Raw genomic sequence first — 19646 nt, 5'->3', positions numbered from 1 at the left:
TTTTTTTTTTCTTTTTCAGTGAACATTTTTTCCACTCTTTTAAAAAACTAATTAAAAAAATCCTCAAAAAAAAAAACATGTTTATGTTAGCTATTGTGTTTTAAAACTCAAATATTGATATCTGTATCTGCCTTTTTTGAACAATAAAACATAATAATAATATGCTGAGTACTTTCTGGAACCATTAAATTATTGTCATACATGTATTGGTCATAAGTATTGATTTGAGCTATGGTGTCTATAGACAGACAGTGGCGAAATTATGCAAATTCACCACCACAAAGAACAAAAAACATTAATGAATCTGTCCATTTCCTGTCTCCCTTTTGTTTTCTGTAGTCTACCACACATCCTTCCACACATTAGGCCTTTTATCAAACAACTCAGGGAAACCATAATTATTGGGGAAATAAGGTTACTGCCAACCATGAAAATGCTTTAATCACACTATTATATTGTGTGGGTTATAGTGTGCATGTAAACATTCTGCATGATCAATAGAGGGGGGCGGGCAGGAAAGTACGAGGCGAGGGAGGAAAATCAAGCTGAAATAATAATGAAAGACTGCGCTTGCATCACTGCTGATATCGACTCACTGGGGATTATAAAGAAGACAAGTTACTAAAGAAACAAAACAAGTATCAGTAGGGATAAATTTGTGAATTACTTGAGAATTGTGCCAACAGTGGCTGCAAATCTGATCAAAGCCAGTTAATTGTAAATTAAAAAAGAGAAAGCAACACTGTAAATTAACCGAGACATACATCAACGCGGGACATTGTTTTGCACTTCATTCTCTCATGCATCCCATTAGCACATTACATCCTCGCTGAAACCATACAGTATACATCTAAAATCCAAATATATCAAGTCAAATCGTCGTGCCCTGGCTTTAACCTGGGCCTTATCGCAAGTCCTTGAAGACTTTCTCTGCTTCTGTTTTGTTCTCGTTCTCTCTTTAACCCTAATGAGCTTAGCTGCAGGTGCTTAGCAACAGCCCTGACAGCTCGACAATGAAATAGTCGGGGGTGGCGTTCGTTTTGTTGTGCTAACCCTCCGCATGCTAATGTGTAGCTGTGTCGCTACAGCCACAAATATCATTGAATCCTCTCACCCCATCCCTACTTTGGCACCCATTCTCAGTTCATACCACCCACACCTTTCATCCACTTAGCAACTTCCTCTCCCAAGACAAAAGGGCTCTGGCTCTGAACCGGGTTGTAGTTACCTTTCTGCATCATTGAAACGCCCCCGGTAGCAACGAGATGCTAAAAAGACTTGCCTTTCCCTGGTACTTTATGTTAGTTTTGTTTTCTTGACAGTAGCCGGACCCGTTGATTCATTCCTGCAGGGATTTTTAGTCTGAGTGGGCGGCTGGAGAACAAGGGAGCTACAGGGTGCATCAATTATCTGACAACATGTTTCAAACTGCCTCTTTTTACCATCAGCTACTTTTCACACAGCTGATTATCTGAACTCTGTGGCACCAAACGCAAAAAGCCAAGAGCAATTGTTTGATAGCCCAAATGTCCATTAGTATTCTCAAAGGGGTCCGTCCTATGTGGAACTAAAGCTTTGGATATAAAAAGAGGTAGACAAATGTTAACGTAGGGTAGCAATTTAGATCAAGTCCATCCCTTCTAAGTGCTGCAATAAGTCAACAAAAGAGCTACGATGGACTATACATATATTCACTCAACACTCGACTTGAGCTCTACATATTCTTGAATCCAGACTACTTGGTTAAAACCCCCGAAACTTGTGTATATATTACCTTAATGTTAGCAATCCATTATACTGCAAAAGCCAAAGCACAGTAAGACTATACTCTGTCTGCCCTAACAAATAGTTCTCCATGTCCCGGTTTCTACACAACAGGGTCGTAACTCTGGAAGCAAGACTCACATATGAGCAGCAAAGCTCATCGAGCACGCTTTCATCCTGAAGAATAGCTGACAATGTATTCATATTGTTTCAAATGAACATTGATTTGTGTTGGAGCTAATTTATAACTCGTATAGATTAGCAGCCCGGTATGGTGGAGGTTTATGTTTGAATGTGTTAATGGCTTACTGGGACTCTTGACCCAATTCATCCATAACAAGGAACATTTAATAAACCACACAGCTACCCAAAGGAGAGCTTTTGTATTAATATTCCAAAACCACTGGTGATTTCTTTACTGTATGAACATCAGCGGAATGTTTTCTACTTTTTTGCAAATCTCAAGGGCCAGCCCTCATATTTATCGAGACAAATCATTGAGATAGCACGTGTGATACTGTGTACCATTTTTCCACAAAGCCATTACATTTACATATTCTCTGAAGTTAAATCAATAAATAGAGGTTGTTCCATGAAGAAAAACATGTCTCGAAGAGAGTCGCATTTAATTCCATTTCAGCTGACCCCAGGTGTGAATTACAGCATCTCTCATTAACTGACGATTATGTCTTCAAGATTTTTCAACAAACACAGCTACTCGAGTCAATTACTTAACAGCGTAAAACACATTTTGCTTGTAAATGAGGCTGTGTGTGTAAATATTCATATAAGCAAATATTCACATTCCGTAATTCTAAATGGTGCCAAGATTGACCCCTTTGTATTACTGTAATTTGTTGTCATCATCCATAGAGCTTTAAAATTACTAAATATGAAAGAGCTCATTATAACCCTGAATGTGAGACACCTACATGATAAAAGAAAATAAATAATGCATTTAAACCTTAGATATAATGTTAAATTTGAACTGAATTCTCCTCCTTTTAGTGTAAGGAAATGAACTTTTATTTCATCTTTTTTTTTTTTTTTTTCAAAAGAGGATAAACAGGGTATCTACATAACTTTTTATAATCCAGGTTAATGCTTTTAAATAATTTTTATGACCTCAACAATTAAAACATTCCTCCAAATCCAGGTGGTACATGCTGCTATCAACGACATACTCATAAACATAGTATACAGTAAATGTGTAAATTCTTAAAATGCTTATGTTACACATTTATTTATCTATCAAACAAAAACACATTCCTATAACCACAATGATGGTTCGAACTAACCAAAAACACACACATTAAAGAAATTAAAGCACAGTTCGGGTGCATATTACACAAATAATTACGTAAAAAAAAAAAAAAACCTAACTGTATCTCACACATACAAAGAAGTTTCTCCAATTATCTGCTCTTAAACTGCCAGAATATCGTTCATTACACTACAAGGTCAGACAATAAGGGCGCACCATGGCAAAATATAAAGCTGATCACCACAACAGAGGACACCATGTCTCTCTCTCTCTCTCTTCATCTGTTTTTCTCTTCAGTAAAACTTATTTAGTTGTTAATGTTTGCATATTTGTTCTAACCTCTCCTCCATCTTATGAGCTCATCAAACTTGCAGTAAAGTCACGCTGAAGCAGCCAACGACTGAAATAGTCTGTTCCTCCCCTCCTCTCAGTCGATATGTGTCAGGTGTCGGCGATTGCGTCTCCGTGCTAAAAACAGGCCTATTCTAGCTAATACCAAACAGAGATAAAAAAAAAGACTGCTCCTCCCCTAAAGATCCCTGAGGTTGTCTGTAGCTTACACTCATTGATAAGTCTTCTGGAAAAATCGCCAAGAGCATGTTGTTGTCCAGAGAACCAGGCCAAACGTACAGTACTATAAAAAGACCGTCCAGACAGAAGAACAATTTGTTTTCTGTTTAAATATGTAACAGCTGACGTAAAATCTAATACATTTCATGGCCTTCAGTTCTACTAATCCAATTCAAGACATTTCCAAACATTTTAATCTGTAGAAACCCTGATAAAAAAAACAATTTAAGGATGTATTCATGGAAAGCTGTGCCATTAACGTTTGTGGTGGGCGACTAATTGGAGCACAGGACAGCCCTGTAACCTGTGAATGCTCATACATAGCACAAAAAGCCTTGGTTATGTACTTTTAGCGATTTAAGTAGTCTGTTCCTTTACAACATTCAACATTTGGGAGAACCCATTATACGATTACGTTTGGGTTTCACCGGAAAGTGGAAGGCTAGCTTGCTAACATAAGCCTGATTCACAGTAGATGTTACTCGTTGGTCTTGTTATATCACCACCTGATGAGCCCGCCGCAGCTCCTACACAGCTCTGGGTCAAAACAAACACAAATTTCTTTAAAATGAAATTTCGACTTTAAAAATTTCACTTCAACTTTAAACATTTTAAATGTCCAATGACAAAACCCAATGAAATTCCCAGTCTACGACCATTTATAATGTTACCGGTCCTTACCTTTGAGACATAATCTTGTATGCATCTGGCAGGTAACACCGCGTGTTCTCCATCTGTGCCGGGTCTGCGTCACAGATTTTGTCATCGGTGCGGCCGTAGTTGGCGCTCTCAATCATGATGACGTCCGTGCCCGGGCAGCGCAGCTCGATGGGGTAGCTCTCGCACGACAGCTCCCTCCTCACCACCGCCATGGGAATGGGTGCTCGACTAAAGGCTGCAGGGGGAGAGAAAAAAAAGAAGAAGAGAAACAGAATGTGAGCATGTGAGTTATTCCTATTCCTCCCTTTTCTACTTTAGTTGGAGGATTTCTGCACTTGAGTGTGAAAACAACTTCATCCTTCATCGTCAGGGATTGTTGAAAAAGAAAATCTGTCTATTCCTACAGGAAAATACGAGAACAGATGGGAGGACCTGCAATCAAAAGGTCTGACACTAAGACATATGAGAAGAGGTTGTCCACCCTGGTCTAGAGAGTGTGGGCGGACAGGACGGTGGTTGTTTGGAGTGGGAGGATGAGCAATACACCAGGGGCCCTCCAGAAGGCAGGGGTTGAGGAAAGAGAGAGTGCAAGATTGACACAGATCAAACATAAGGAAATAGACACGGTGTTTGCATTTGACTCTGAGAAAATAAACAGTCATTACATGGGCATTCAACTGAGAAATTAGAGACAGACCGAAACGCAGAGACAAAGAAACCAGAGGAGAGTGTGTCTCATGTAAATTGTTAAAATCCCCCCCCCCAGCCTAGAATCTATAAATCATAAGAGCAGCCTCATGCTTTGTCTTTTAAGGTGACACAATGCACTTCAGTTAAGCTACACGTGGGCAGGAGGCAGAGGGTCAAAAGGTGCTCGGTGCCTCAAGCCAAAACTGTGAGTCTGTTTGGCAAAAATCTGCTGTTTACTGCAGAGCCAAAATGGCCAGGAGGGCTAGCGGGACCGAGCGGTGGCAGTTCGGAGGTTGCTGTTTTTCCCCTCTCCTTGACACAGACGCACGCACGCAGGCACTCACGCACGCACACCCACACGCGTCTATCGACGCTCACGCACAGGCAGGCATGTGCACAACAGACTGCAGGAGTTCTGTGTTTACAGCGAGAATAAAAAATGAGTGAGAAACGTAAACATTGGCCTGAGTGACTGTAGGCGGACTGTGGCAGTTATAGATTTTTATAAACATCCTTTCAGACGAGTGCCTGAGCCGCGAGAGCCACCGCTAGACGACGTGCAGCACAGACATTCATCACAAAGGGACAGACAGAATGAAAGAGAGAGAGAGAGAGAGAGAAGGGGAGAGAAAAAAGCAGAGTGTTTTCACATGTGAAAATAGGGATAGGCAATATCACCGGTCGTCAATATCAATCATCAATCATCATGATTAATTGTCACATTTACTTTTCTAACAATAAATTCATTTTCTTTTTCAAATAAAGATTCTCTGGTACAGATTCAAATTTCCATTAGGTCATGTGACTGAAAGTGACAACAGCTACTAAATGGACCTTGTATGACAGTAAAGAAAGGCTCCTTTACACATCTCTTGCAACCAACAAAATAAGTAATATTATAAATACTTTAGCATAGCATTTATTGAGCAGTTCATTCTTTACCTTAGGATCTGTGTTTGGGTGTGATAAAATAAGGTCAACTTTAGGTCCATAAGCTTTTCTCAAAGCTTTCAACCACATCTCAATGGAAGCACAATTGTTATCACACAACTGACACTCCAGACTCCCAATCTCATGCTAAAAAAACAAAAAAAAAGCTAGTAAGTGGACCTTAAGGTGGACTTATTTTGTCACAAATATTATACATAGGTTTGAAAAACACATTTATGGTATCAATCGTCTCATTACTTCTGCGATGTTTCAGGGTATGAAATGTCAAATGCCTACATAATAAACTACTCTGTCTGAACTGCGTCTGATAAAGTGTGACATTTTCTGTCCTTGCTTTTTTCTCAGCTATGCAATCATCACATTGTATAATGTGGTCGTCATTCAGGTGATAGAAGAATTGCTCATGTTGCCCCTTGAAAGCGGAATAATGACTATTTTCCAACAGAAGTTTAATTTTACTCGTTCAGGATCATGCTGACTCACACGGCATTTTCTTCTGTATCACCTCATCCTGGTTCTGTTTTATCCAGACTGGGTAGTCATAGTTAATTACACATCTTAAAACAGCTAGGTTCAACCAAGTTGCCACGACTTACTCTATTCGGAATAAAACCACACAAAGAATGCAAGCACACACTACGAGTCACTGTAAACTTCAAGTTGGATGTGATTTATTTTCTACTTAAAATAAAGGGGTACCTTGAGAATAACGCAGTGTCTGATGGAAGAAGCACACAGGAATTTCGTACACATGAAGCACATTTCACATGTTAGAGCTTCAAGTGCATGTGATTTTCAGATATTTCACAATATTCTCCCCTGAAAATACTATATGTATCTCTTACTATTTGCCATCCAATTAGAGTGCTATTGTGTTAGAAACAAAAAAAAAAGTGTTATCATTTTACATGAGAAGAATTAACATATAGAAAATAAATGTGTTTTTCTACCTGGGATAAAAATACCAATAATAGAGGCACGTGTCTTTTGTGGGAAAAAAAACACATTCTGATATTTGTGATACAGGCAGAGGTGGTTAGAGCATCTCAGTCTTCGCCATTTCCAGCTTTTTCAAATGTCGTCCAGGTACGACTTCTAATATTTTCCTGTCAGTAAACAAGACACGCGGCGAGGTGAAACAACAAAAGAAGCCCCCTCATTATCGTTTCATTTAATTTTGTCTCACAAATCATTCAAACCCCAACATAGTAAAGCAATTGCCATTGAAAAATCCCAGATTGGAATAATTGTATTCATTCCGGTGATGAAAGCCATCAATTATCTTCCTTTATCTAGGAAGATTTATTCCACCCCCTGAAAAGTACTGGTCTGTATCACATCAAACTTCTTTGAAACTGACAAACGGCCAAGAAAAGGGACAACATAGGTTGACCTAGACAGGTGCGCTAAGATAAATGAAAAAAGAGTTATTGACTTAATGAAAAAGACCAATCTTGGTTTGATTATTGATCTTTATGCTTTTGTGCATGTTTTTTTTTCTAGAGCTGCCGACCAAAGCGTGGGAAAAAACCCCACAAAAAGCTCTGTTAAACGGTTTCTATTATACAGCCTTGTGTTATGACTCTTGATTAATTTGACCTCTATTATATGCTACGAAATAAAAAAGCTTAGAATAATTCTTCTAAGCCTGTAAAAGGCGAGGGCTCAATTCAGGCCAGCGTCCCCCAAAAGAAACATTAAAAAAACATCACAGAGTAGCGAGCATGACGCCGTCAACATGGGCACCAGCAATCCCCTAATGTAAGCAAGTAAATGCATGCCAGTGATGTCTCGGATTACCCGGCTAGTCAACAACTGTAGTGTAATTACATTTGTGCCCGGAGGCGGTGATTGATAGGGCTCATATTCCTCGGGTGCTGGAGCCAGCATCCTGCCCCACTGGCACGTACCGCTGTCTACCTGAACACATCATTGACAGAGCTATCGAAAATCGAAACAGTCTTATTGAAAGTCCATCCTCTTATCTAAGTTCCCATGTTTCTATTCAATGCATTTCTCTCCCCCTCTCTGCAGTTAATACTTTGGAAGAGTATTTATATGCAGTGGGTATCTCTTTTTTTTTTTTTTCCTCCACTGAAGATTCTCCCTGGATAATTCCTCTGACAAGTGCACTGCTGAATATGGGGAAAAAATAAGAAGGAGCAGTTTGGGGGAAAGCTAACTATAAAGGGTCACGCTAGATACTTCCATTACTTTCACACCACAGAGCAGCGTTTTCAATCACGATGCTTGCAAATGACATAACTCACAAATGAATATTTCAAAAAGCGCAATTACTCACCAAAAAGGGCAACAGAAAGGTCAGAGAGAATAATGTTCATTTGGAAAATGTCGCTCCCCCGCAGAGCTTTTGAAAACCACTCCGAGGGGGAAATGCTTTTGAATTTTGATTGTGGGTCTGTCTAGTGAGAAAGGAGAAATGTTGCTGTTTAAAAAAGGAGAGCTCATTCTTGGGTCACTCATACAGAGCGGAGACCCCATTACCTTCTCTGAACCACCGGGCACTGGAGTGCAGACCGGAGCAGAGTAACAATGACATTTAAAAGTCATCATTAGTAACAAAACAGGGGCCTTGGGGAGCTTGTATTTCATTTCATCTCTCAAGAAAAACGTGTCAGGAAGAAGGAGTTAAGGTCAACCACCACACGCAATTACAATGAGTCTGATTGAATAAGCCACCCTTACTCGGATAAACAGATGTCAGGGATTTGTGACAGCTCTCAACCAGAGAAACATGGTTTTAGATCATTTTTCAGACTTCAGATTAATTGCGTAAAATCAGACTCAGCAGATAATTTTTCAATATATGCTCTCTACAATTAGGCAGCCGGAAAGTCGGGCAAAGTGCCAAATATGTTCCCAGAAAAGGAGAAAAAATAGTTTGTGCTATTAGAATGTGAGGATGTTTTATTCTTTAAAAAAAGAGGCTCAGATTGTGTAGCAGATGATACAAACTGGAAACTTGATGTGTGTGTGTGTGTGTGTGTGTGTGGAGGGGGGGGCGGGGGCTGCATTCAAATTAATTCTGACTTCATTGAATTAATGTAAGATAGATGGAAGAGAGAGGAGGAGACGGCGAAGGAGCTGATTCGACAGATCAAATGTCTCTTTTTCTACCGAGAATCGCTGGATGGGTCCGGCCCCCTAGAGCTAGTGATTAATTAGCACATGAATCTGGATACCGTTATTTGATTAGACCAATGGGAGCCTGTCACACCCACTTCCTAGTTTGCAATGAATGACATTTTCTGGAGGGGGGCAGAAAAATAAAATAAGTCAACTTGCAAGACTACTTTCATTCTCTCACTCAGGAAAAAGTATAGCATTTTCAATAATGCATGAGGGATTATTTATCTTGAAGTGAGAAACAGTTCAGGCAAATGGTTCTCCCAAGTAAATTACGTTTACATATGGCCTAAGGCAAGCGAAATCTCAAAGGCTTTTTAACGTGGAGTGCAAAATTATCCAGGCACTAAACTGTCAAAGAACTCTGCAGACAGAGCATTCGAGAGAACGGCGTCAAGAAAACAATGTTTGCGTTTTATGGGATGAATTTGTGGCTTGGAATCTGTGCAATCACTCTTGCTTGTTATGCCAAGGTGGTCCCAACTTTTGAAAAAAGTTTCACCGCTTTAAAAAATTAGACTAAATAAGCCATTTTATTGAGACTTGCAGCTGGATGACAGATAGTACCTCTGTAATGATGAATTCATGAGCCGGCCGTGGGAACGATCGTGACAAACTTCTCAAATCGACTTGATGGCTTTTGACACTTTGACCAATGATGCCGCTAAGCACAATTAGCATTACTCATTATGACAGGACCCAGATATCCATTCAACACCGCGAATGAACGAGCCATTTGTTTTGCTTCTACTTGCATTGGCAGACACACATTTGAACACATTAATTGGCAACACACCACGTACTTGCACATTCCAGCAGAGGGGGAAAGACTGATGGGGTTTTTTTTTTGCAGGGCGGCAATGTGCAAATGCGAGTTTCAGACCGTCAGTCAAACTGCCCATGATGCCTGGGGGGAAATTAGCTCTTCAGTGTTAACAAATTAGCTCGGAGGGAGGACCAGACACAGTGCAGTCGCAATAAACTACCGCAACTTACTGGATCAACCGCCTCACATGGTGAATATTTTTTTTTTTTTTTATGAGAAGCTGCTTGCAACCTCCACCTGATGAAATCCAAAAGATAGTAGTCATTACAGAGTAGCAGCGTATTGCTTTTTTCTTTCCTGCTGTAACGATGTATTGACACAGTGAAAGTTAATAACTGTGAAAGTTAATAAATTGGTCGCTAGGATGGTGGGAAAACTGCAGAGCACAGCAGCTTCCTTCCGTCTATGATATACCTCCAGCAGACAGTAACCTCATGTTTGCGTACACACAAGGAACAAATACAAGTACCTTGCCATCACTCCATAAAGGCTTGATTCACATACTCAGAACACAGGGGTGAAGTGTCTTTCCATCCGCCGAGCACTTTCATTAAATTAATCACTACTTCAATTCATTAAGTGCACAGCCGTGGCAAGAAAAAAATGAGGAAATGGGAAGCAAGTCCCATCAAGGTCTTATGTTTAAAACCACTTCGGTGTGCAAATTATAACATTAGTTTCTTAGGTCAAACCCACTCCAGTTTAGGAGGCATCATCCCCATCAGTGTTCAAGTTCAAGCAGTTGATCAGATTTAAATGGAACTTTTAGTATTCTGAGCAAATTTAGGTAATTTCCCAATTTTCCTTCCCGAAGTGTAAACAGCGCGGAGACGTGTGTCCTGCTTCCTATCAGCGAAGCGGCGTTTTGTCAAAATGGTCCAAGCCGGAGGTGAGGCTGCGGAGCTGGCAGCTGCCGTGGCAGCGGCTCCTGACAGCGAGCTGGGTTTTGTTCAGCTCCCGTCATGTCTGACATCGTTTTGCTATTTCCTCTCCTTTCATTGCCTCCTCCCTCCTCCCGCTCCTTCTCCCTCCTTCCTGTAACCCACCCACATGTGCCGGCATCACTCAAGGGAACATCTCAGCCAAGACTAATGCACCTTTTGGCCCCCACCTACTGTACCATACCTCGCAGGCTAAAATGAACACAATCGCTGTCACACATACACACAGGAGATACACACACACAGACAGGCACACACGCACACAGACACACAACACCTGGAGCAGGCATGACTCAACATGCCCCTATAGTAACACGTGCCCTGACAGTAATTGAGGTCAAAGGAAAGAAACAACAGGCTGATTTTCGTCTTGTGTGAGGGGAAAGAGGTCTTTTCCTCTCTCTACTTTTACCACACATTATCAGATGGAATAGCCTAACAGCACACCGGAGGGAAGAGCTCGGCTAAGTTTAGCATTGTGAACTGAGACGAACTGCAGTGCAACCTCACTAATCTGAACCTCTCAGGAAACAGAGATTATTTAGTGTTCAGACAAGGAAAACACTAAACTACAAGGACCAGGAAATCAATATGCATACCGTCTAAAACATTGCGAAGGAGCTATTTTGGTACAAAAAATGTACAAAAGGTATCATCCTCAGAGTGTTACACTATATTACCGATGCATGAACATGTGAGCAGGGTTTAAATGTTGTGGCTTGTTGAGGGAAGCAGATTTGAACTATAAATACAGTTGGGTATTTTAATCTATAACAAGGCATCATATTTTATAAGTTGGTGATATGTTTTATTATTATGTAAATACTTGATCAATGTAACTACACTACTAACTATAGCTGTTAAATAAATATAGTGGATATTTTAATCTAAAATTTAGCAGAGTAGAAGTTCAAAGTAGTGTGAAAAGGCAATATCTAAGTATAAGTGCCACAAAACAATAAATGTACTTTGTAACTTCTCAACACAGATAGCAGATATTATTCTACATTTGCTTTGAGACTTGACAAATCTGCTTCTGTAAAACTTTGAAAGTAATATTTGACCTGTTTGCTTGAAACCAGGGTCATCAAAAACATATCCCAAGACTTGTTTCTCAAGTTGCAGACAGCGTTCATTTCAAACCACAGGGGATTCTAATTGAGTTTTGCTTTTGGGTAATTTTATATCATCAAAATCTGTTTTTTGTGACCATTGTTTGAAAATATGATGAACTTCACCATGTACCTGTCTAGCAACATACACTGTCTAATGTAAAGTATACCTCTATTTATCTTTGTTAACTATAGGAAGCACCATACATGCGAACACTTGACTTGCACTTCAATTATTGCCATAGCAACACACAGTATTGTACAACTCTATGAGCTCCTTTCACATGAGATATAGCACAATCCGATGAGAGAACACCTAGAAAATGCCTCCTCTTGTAATGAATAGGAAACCAAGCAATATTGCTGTTTGAATGGATCCCGAGGGCTCTGCTTATTATAGTCGTATTAATAGTGCAATAGTGAGCGCAAATAGAGCTGAACTCCAGAACTAACATACTGGCCACCAGGTTAGCGTCATCAAACTGATAACAACTCCCTGCTTTAGCACTATATGATGCCTGTGTCTTCTGATCATGGTGATAGAAGAAAAAGCACTTAATCTGAGAAGACCCCAATCAGTCGACAACAAAATGAACACAACAGCTGCGCTCTACACCACATCATTCATATAAACAATAGGGCGATTTTTCAACTTGAAACAAGAAGAAATGTTGGGAAGATAGTAACACAATTTACATAAAACAGCATATTGGTTGTTGATGAAATCTCGAGATTGATATTTCCTTTTCTGCTCGTTTTGAAGGCTGTATGAGAAATTTGGCCTTGTTTGGAATTTGGGGTTGCAGGAAGTAAGGATGAGCATTTTTCAATTTCTCGCCACTGGAAGACAAAAACAGGAGATTGGAGCTCGCTCTCGCCGCGTCCTTGTGTGAACTTGTTTGCATTCTACTTTATCAGAACAATCCTTGAACGAGGACCGAACTCTATGAATTACATTGTAGTGATTTGTTTTCTGCGGCAGAGCACGCTTGGATATAAACCCCAGCCAATTCTCTTCCCCATACAGACGTGTAATTTTTACTGCAGTGTAATATCCGAAGGGCAAAAGCATGAATTAATACCAATTAAAGCTTGGTGCTGTAATGTTTACTTACATAATGAAGAACAAGAAATTATTTAAATGACAAAATTAAAATGTGATTTCATGCATATGCATCTGTTGTGTTTTTAGGTTAACGAAGACATTGCTTCATATTTCTCTAATTATTTGTGCCAGTGGAGCCACATTCGCAATATCAAGCACTGGCCAAATATAACATATACAGTACACATGTTGCACTAGACTCTTGTTTGAGTGTTACTGAAAATATTCGAGACGTTTTCACACACCCAGTGGATGATAAAACTAGTTTAAGCTACATCCCTGAAAGGTCTAATTCAAAAGGTATTGAATGAGTATAGATAACAGTGAGATGAAGTCAGGGAGTGGTTGGGGGTGGGGGCTGCGCTTTGCCCTATATACTACACAGGGTGGTGCAATCTGATGTGCCGGGTGGCATCTGCAGATTAAAGGCTGTGTATATCTGTACTTAACTACAACCCACTTCTTTTGTTACCTCCTCTGTGGTTTGTTCATTCTATATGTGTGTTAGATGTGCACATGCCCACTATGCATTGGGTGGTGGGGGGTGTTTCTCCCTGGGGAAGATTGCTGTCTGGCGCATACACCTACGCATACTGAACATGACACCATTCAAGGATAACACTTTTTAAATCAGACCCTCTGCTTGCTCTGTTTCACTTCCCCTCCCTCCCCCCCGAGCTGCAACATCACTGGCAAGGCAGCGCTGATTCAATCTTATGTCAATCCCTTTCCCAGTGTAACAGCCCGTCCTATGGGACAGTGAAAGCCACCTCATAGGCCATTTCAGTGGTACAATGCTGTACATCTCTAGGAGAAGAGAGGTCTCTTTCAGCGAGGTCACTGCGGCTAAGGAGCTAACTTGTAGCAAAGCTAAATGGTTTGCATTGGCAAGAAGTTTGAATTAAAAAAAACAGGTAAAGAGGGAAGGGAATGTGTGGGTGACATGGTGTATTTGTGAAGAAAGAAAAAGTAACATTGGAAAATTGGGATTAAAAGGTTCTAGGGGAAGAAAGCGGGTTAAAAAAAATAAGTGTTAGATAGAAAAACCTAGTGTTGAAGATGGGCGTACATGTGAAAAAAGTGATTCCGCAAACCACCCACGGAGTGAGAAGTAATCTCGTTCCACATGTATGCAATCAAGGCAGCGCTGCTGAAATTAGCCAGGGTGGCTTCATTACATCTGAGACGCACAGCTATGATGATCTCCTTTGATCATCTTTTCTTCCGTATTCAAAATGACAGGTATCAGACATAGGGTTATTGTGCAGAGATAATGAGCGCTGAATATGTATGAAGTTACGTGTACGCATCAAATCATCTGGCCGCAGCTCTTAACATGTGGCATATTGGAATCCGACAACAAACATAAGAAGCATGAAACAGGAGGGAATGCGAGACTTTAGGCAAAACATGCCACACGTGGATTCACACGAGCAGGTGTAGCGCTGTGACGTGTGACACAATATCACGTTGAGACGAGCTTGCACCTCAAAAAACAACTAATTTATCTAGCAAACCTGTTAATGGGAAAACAGAGAAGCTTCAGTGGTTGCATATATTAGTTTAAGATTAAACTCCTACAAATCGGGTTTTTCTTGCATGCATCTCAAGCAAACTTGGATGGACCCTAAAACTTTTGCTCAAAGATACAGAAACAGGGCGCTCGATCCTTTGAATACAGTTTTCACTCCTTTTGCTTACAGGATTATGGCATAGTCAAAACATGCATTTGTTAGGCATGGCTTAATGTCATTTTCAAGACAGGTTAGGCATATAAGTGGGAATAGACGGGTTCTAGGACACTTTTTATGAAGAATTATTGCTTGTTTTTTAAATCTGTATGTCAAAATGTTAGAGTTTCGTAGACATAGAAATGTATTGATGGGACATAATTATTTTGATTAGTCCAGTAGTAAAATATGTAGTGATGGTACAAAAAAGTTACAGAAAGTGCCCATTTTTTAGCCCTTTTTCCCTTTTTTAGCCCTTTTTCCCTTTTTCGGTTCTAGCAATATAGCCGTTCCTAAGGGTACCAAAATCAGGATAACAAAGAAAAAAAAACATAGTTCTACTGAAGATTTATCAAATTTGGGGGGTTTGGGGATTGGGGGAAAATACTGAGTAGTTTTGCCTACTAAAATATTCAAAAGGAATCATGTCAGGAGGCAGAAATCTTGAAGCTCACAGCTCACTGACAGGCGCAATGTGTCACAAGCGGTCACATTGTTTCATTTTAAAGGGTCATGTGAAAAAAAAAAAGTTGTGAACCACAACTTTAGGTGATGTAAACAAGAACTGTAATGTTGTCATGGAGGTCTGCAAGTTAGCTGCGGGCTAACATGGACATTTTGGCTAATCAGTGTCACGAAAAGTCATTCTGCATTAGCTATTAGCGGTTCCTGTTTGCACTGCAACTGTGCAAATCTGGGTTAAAGCTGACAATTATGAGGCAAGATCTAACTTTAATATGATTTTATAAGTTGTGTAGAATGTACATGAATTCCACTTGACTTTTTTTGTGACAGGAAGACCCCCCCACCCCAATGATCTTCACCGTGACCCTAACACAAAATACCCAGCATTGTACGCACGGGGCTAACATGCAGCTGAGAAACATCTGCAGTGGGTCTATAAAAATGGCATGCCATATCGTTTGATGCTGTCGCTTGCAGTGGAATGACATCGCTCACTCTGCCTCTCCAGTTTCAACCCTTTCCATCTCGTGGCAGAGAAAGGAGAGCATTATCACAGTGAAAAAGGATCTCCTTCAAACCCCCCCCCTCTCCTCCTGCCACCAAATGAGGGGCAGTGATCACGGAGGCAGCAAATGTGTGTGCGCTTGCATGCATGCGTTAATATGTGTGGAGAGTGGGAGGCAAGAGGGAGTGTACCACCGGGGAATGTGCACCTGCAATTTTTCTCATTTGACACAGTTGGTCTTTTGTAGGGTCTCAGGCACAGGGAGATGTCTGTGAAAGTTATGGCTCCCACCCTCTAACCCCCCCTTCCAAAAAGAAAAAAGACATCTTCACTATGGTATTCTCAGTTTAGAATAGCCTATATGTCAAGACTGGAGCTGGAGGAGGGAGGGTGGGAGGGCATACTCAACAGATGACCAGACAGTTTGACTGAACAGAAGCAATACACATACATCTTATCATTTGAGAGCAATCAGATATAAACAAAGCGTGTGACAAGCTGCAGATCCATATGGGAGATGAAAAACAAAACCAGCAGTGAAAAACAGTAAAAAAACATATGGTTATAAGGAAGATGAATGAAGGTCTTAACGAACAATTTATTCACATAATTAATTGGCTTCTGTATTCTTTACACAAGGTGCTGATAGAACTTTGCACATTGGTTCATAATGGATAACAGAAAGACAATATCTGGAATAAGCCATTGTGTAGAAATTACATTCAAATTAAAGAAAAATTACCATATTTTAAATGTAATACACAAAAAAGGCCTGAAGAAGCAGATGTTTATGTGTTTTTTTGTGATACTGGTGATGCTGAGGGTAAAGAGTAAAGAATCCACTATATTAAAATGTAGTTTTCGTAGTTCTGGCCATTATTTCTATGAATAATAATAACTTCCTACTTACCAAGTTTAGTGTTGAAATCAGTGGGGGGGGGAAAAAAAAAAAAAGGGAGGAAGAAAAAAAAGGGGGGGGGGGGTGATAGATTTTTTAAAAAAAATTTTAGGTTGGTTAAAATTTTTTTTTGTTATTTTCATCCCTTTTTTGTTTTTTGTTTTCCCCCTTTTCCCCTTTCCCCCTGTCTGGTTTGTCGCTGCGTTCCCAGATCGCAGCAATTACTCTGGTGGGTAAAGTGCAGAGTAGTTCCAGGACCCGGTTCCTTTTAAATGATCCGCCGACATAATGCCCCGCTGGGACATTCAATTTAACAGAACATCGAGGTATTGGCTAGTTAACACAACTTATGCCGCTTTGCCAAAATCCGCTTTCTTCCAAGTCGACTATTAAACTAACAGCTATAAAAATCTAAAAAAAAAAATAATTTCAAGTTTTTTTTTTTTTTTTTTTAAAAAATATTTTTTGGCGGCGGGGGGGGGGGGGGGCCCCCCCCCCCTCCAAAAAAAATCCTAGAGGAAACACTGAAGTGTCATCATAACCGATAGAAATGATGGCAAAAAAACGTCACAAATATAACCAAAGTTGTTATAAGCCAAAATGATCCATTCAGCAGATGACCTAGGGCTACTTTAGGGAGTATATTTGGTCAGGATATCAGTGATGCATGGCCTAAACTGACGACTCCTCCCACGTCTGACAGCTGTGGGCCGAGCTGTGACCCTCAGAGTCTTGATACTGTACATCTGCAGAGGATGCAATGGCGGCCAGTAATGAGATTTGTGTTCCTGTGTGTAGGAGGGCTTGAGAGAAGGCAGATAAAGGGAGGGAATGTGTGAGTATATCTGTGCGTACTGTAGGTGCAGTAGATAAGATACATACAAACTACAGTGTATTTTCCATCCAGTGTAAAGAAGAATTGTAAACTACTTGACCCTGGCATCCGTCCAACCTAGGAGGCCGCGCTGAAGAGCTACGATTACTCTCGCGCTATCCATTCCCCTCTCCCCTTTCTTTTATTTTAATCAGAGCACAATTAATAAGGAAATGGAAAAGCTTCCCAAAGGAGGCTGGTTCCTCCACAATGGAAGCCTTCTTTTGTCAATGGCTGTATTGAATTCCCCTACAAGGCCACTGGGCCATATTGAAGGCCATCTCCAGTATCGCCCCACCTCTCTCACACCACCACCCCTCTTTCACTTGCTCCCTTCTCTCTCTTATCCTCAAGGTCTCATGGGCTAATCTGTGCCACAGTATCATTTGATCCCCCCCCCGCACCAAATGCAGACTTTACAATACTTGATATTGATTCCCTGAGATGAAATCACCAGTTACTGTGTATGCTTGGTTTATTCAATGACAAGAGTTCAGAGAAAAGACAGCAGGGTAATAATAATTGGCCTGCTGCATCTGTGGTGAACTTTAGTTTAAGGACAATGGTATCAGATCTTAAGTATTCTTTGTTTGAATGTATTCAAATGAACCCTGATAGGTCGAATGCTATGTAAGAAAAAGAGATACCACGAGGAATGATAGCTAATTAATCTTTTGCACTTTTTGTTTTTCAATTATTCCTTTTGTTGGTCAAATAAAGGTGGTATAGGTTCAGCTGATCCTCTGAGTCATTCTATGGAAGGCACCTACAATTTCCTTTGCAGATCTCCAATTGTTCCCGGAACACTTAACAACAATACGAGACTATAATCAAGATTTACTGACAATGAGCAAATGAAAGCAGAGAAAGTTGTTGAGAAATAAAATAAATTAAAAATCATCTGACAGACTGCTTTCTTGTTTCCATGACAGGGTGACATTATGTTATGCCAATGAACCTCAGCTGGAAAAGCACTTCACTGTTGTTGTTGTGTGGCCATAATGCCACATATTACACAAGATAAAGTGGGCATTCACAGAGCTTCCCTTGAAGTAAGCTCTGCATGTCTGAATGCCAAAAACACTACAACGTGATCGATAGTCTCGCTGACGTGAAAGACGTACAGACACAGATAGAGCTAGCTAGATTGCTAGCTGGATAGATACAGTAGGGGTAGATCAACCGATTCAGAAAAAACCCATACAAGAGTCAGAGATTCAGCTCTATCAAAACCACAGCTCTGACTCAAAGTCTGTGACATTCAGAGAAAAGGTTGATAAGGCTGTCAAAGTAACTCCTGGTAACTCTCTATCCTCCCTGCACTCCCTAGCTTTCATCATATCCACACTAAAAGAAACCTCGGACCACCATGTGCAATTTATAAGACATTATTATTATGACATTTTTGCATTCTGGCAGAGAGCTGGATGAGATGATCGATACCGCTCTCATTACTTCTGTTAAATGTGAAGATTATGCCAGTAGCTGGTTAGCTTAGCTTAGCACAATGACTTGAAACTTCCTGAAGTCTCAGCTGGAGCAGTAGTGTTAGCAGCTAATGCTACTTAGACCTGACGCCTGACTGGACTGTGTACCTAGATACATACCACCCCCCCCACCACCACCACCACCAACTCCCCTTCCAGACACAAACACATAAAAACACATCTAAAATCTTGCATGTTATTGGCAATACGCGTGATAAAAAGGGGAGATTGTAATCGGAATAATTAACAAAGAGACATATACTATAGCCTTGAGGCACGTATTGCAATCATATGTTGCTGCAGTAACAATTGATCATGTAGTTGCGTGGGGGGGGGGGATGACAGCCTTAGCTTGCTTCACTCACACCCATGATTGTGAAAGCCTTATGGTGGAAACAGAGCTTAGGGGGCCAATCCTACAAAGCTTATGCATTTGCATACAGCACTGTATAGTGTCTAACATTGCAACATCCACAGCACCTACTGTGTCATCACAATGCAAATATGTCACATGTGCAAACAGCCACGTGTGTGTGGACGCATTGGGTTTATTTTACAGGCGAGGGATAAAAAGCATATGTTGCCCGTATAGATTTCACACTGTGGCTCGGGAAGGAAAAAGTAATTAATTTCACAAATTGAGTAAAGCATAGGTCG

General features: G+C 40.5%; 1 protein-coding gene across 14 annotated transcripts in view; it reads right to left on the bottom strand.

The window, feature by feature from the left end:
- The window catches only part of LOC127379636 (adhesion G protein-coupled receptor L3-like), a 209521-nt gene that overhangs the window by 125424 nt on the left and 64451 nt on the right, over window positions 1-19646 (bottom strand). For all 14 annotated transcript variants that reach the window (XM_051429516.1, XM_051429517.1, XM_051429520.1 and 11 more), the window contains one exon: window positions 4280-4493. In XM_051429516.1, coding sequence (XP_051285476.1) covers window positions 4280-4493 — 214 coding nt within the window. The remainder of the gene's footprint in view (window positions 1-4279; window positions 4494-19646) is intronic.

Source organism: Dicentrarchus labrax, unplaced genomic scaffold (genome assembly GCF_905237075.1).
Source record: "Dicentrarchus labrax unplaced genomic scaffold, dlabrax2021, whole genome shotgun sequence".
Lineage (NCBI taxonomy): Eukaryota > Metazoa > Chordata > Actinopteri > Moronidae > Dicentrarchus > Dicentrarchus labrax.
The sequence above is the reverse complement of the archived record's forward strand: the minus strand, read 5'-3'. Positions and strand labels throughout refer to the sequence as shown.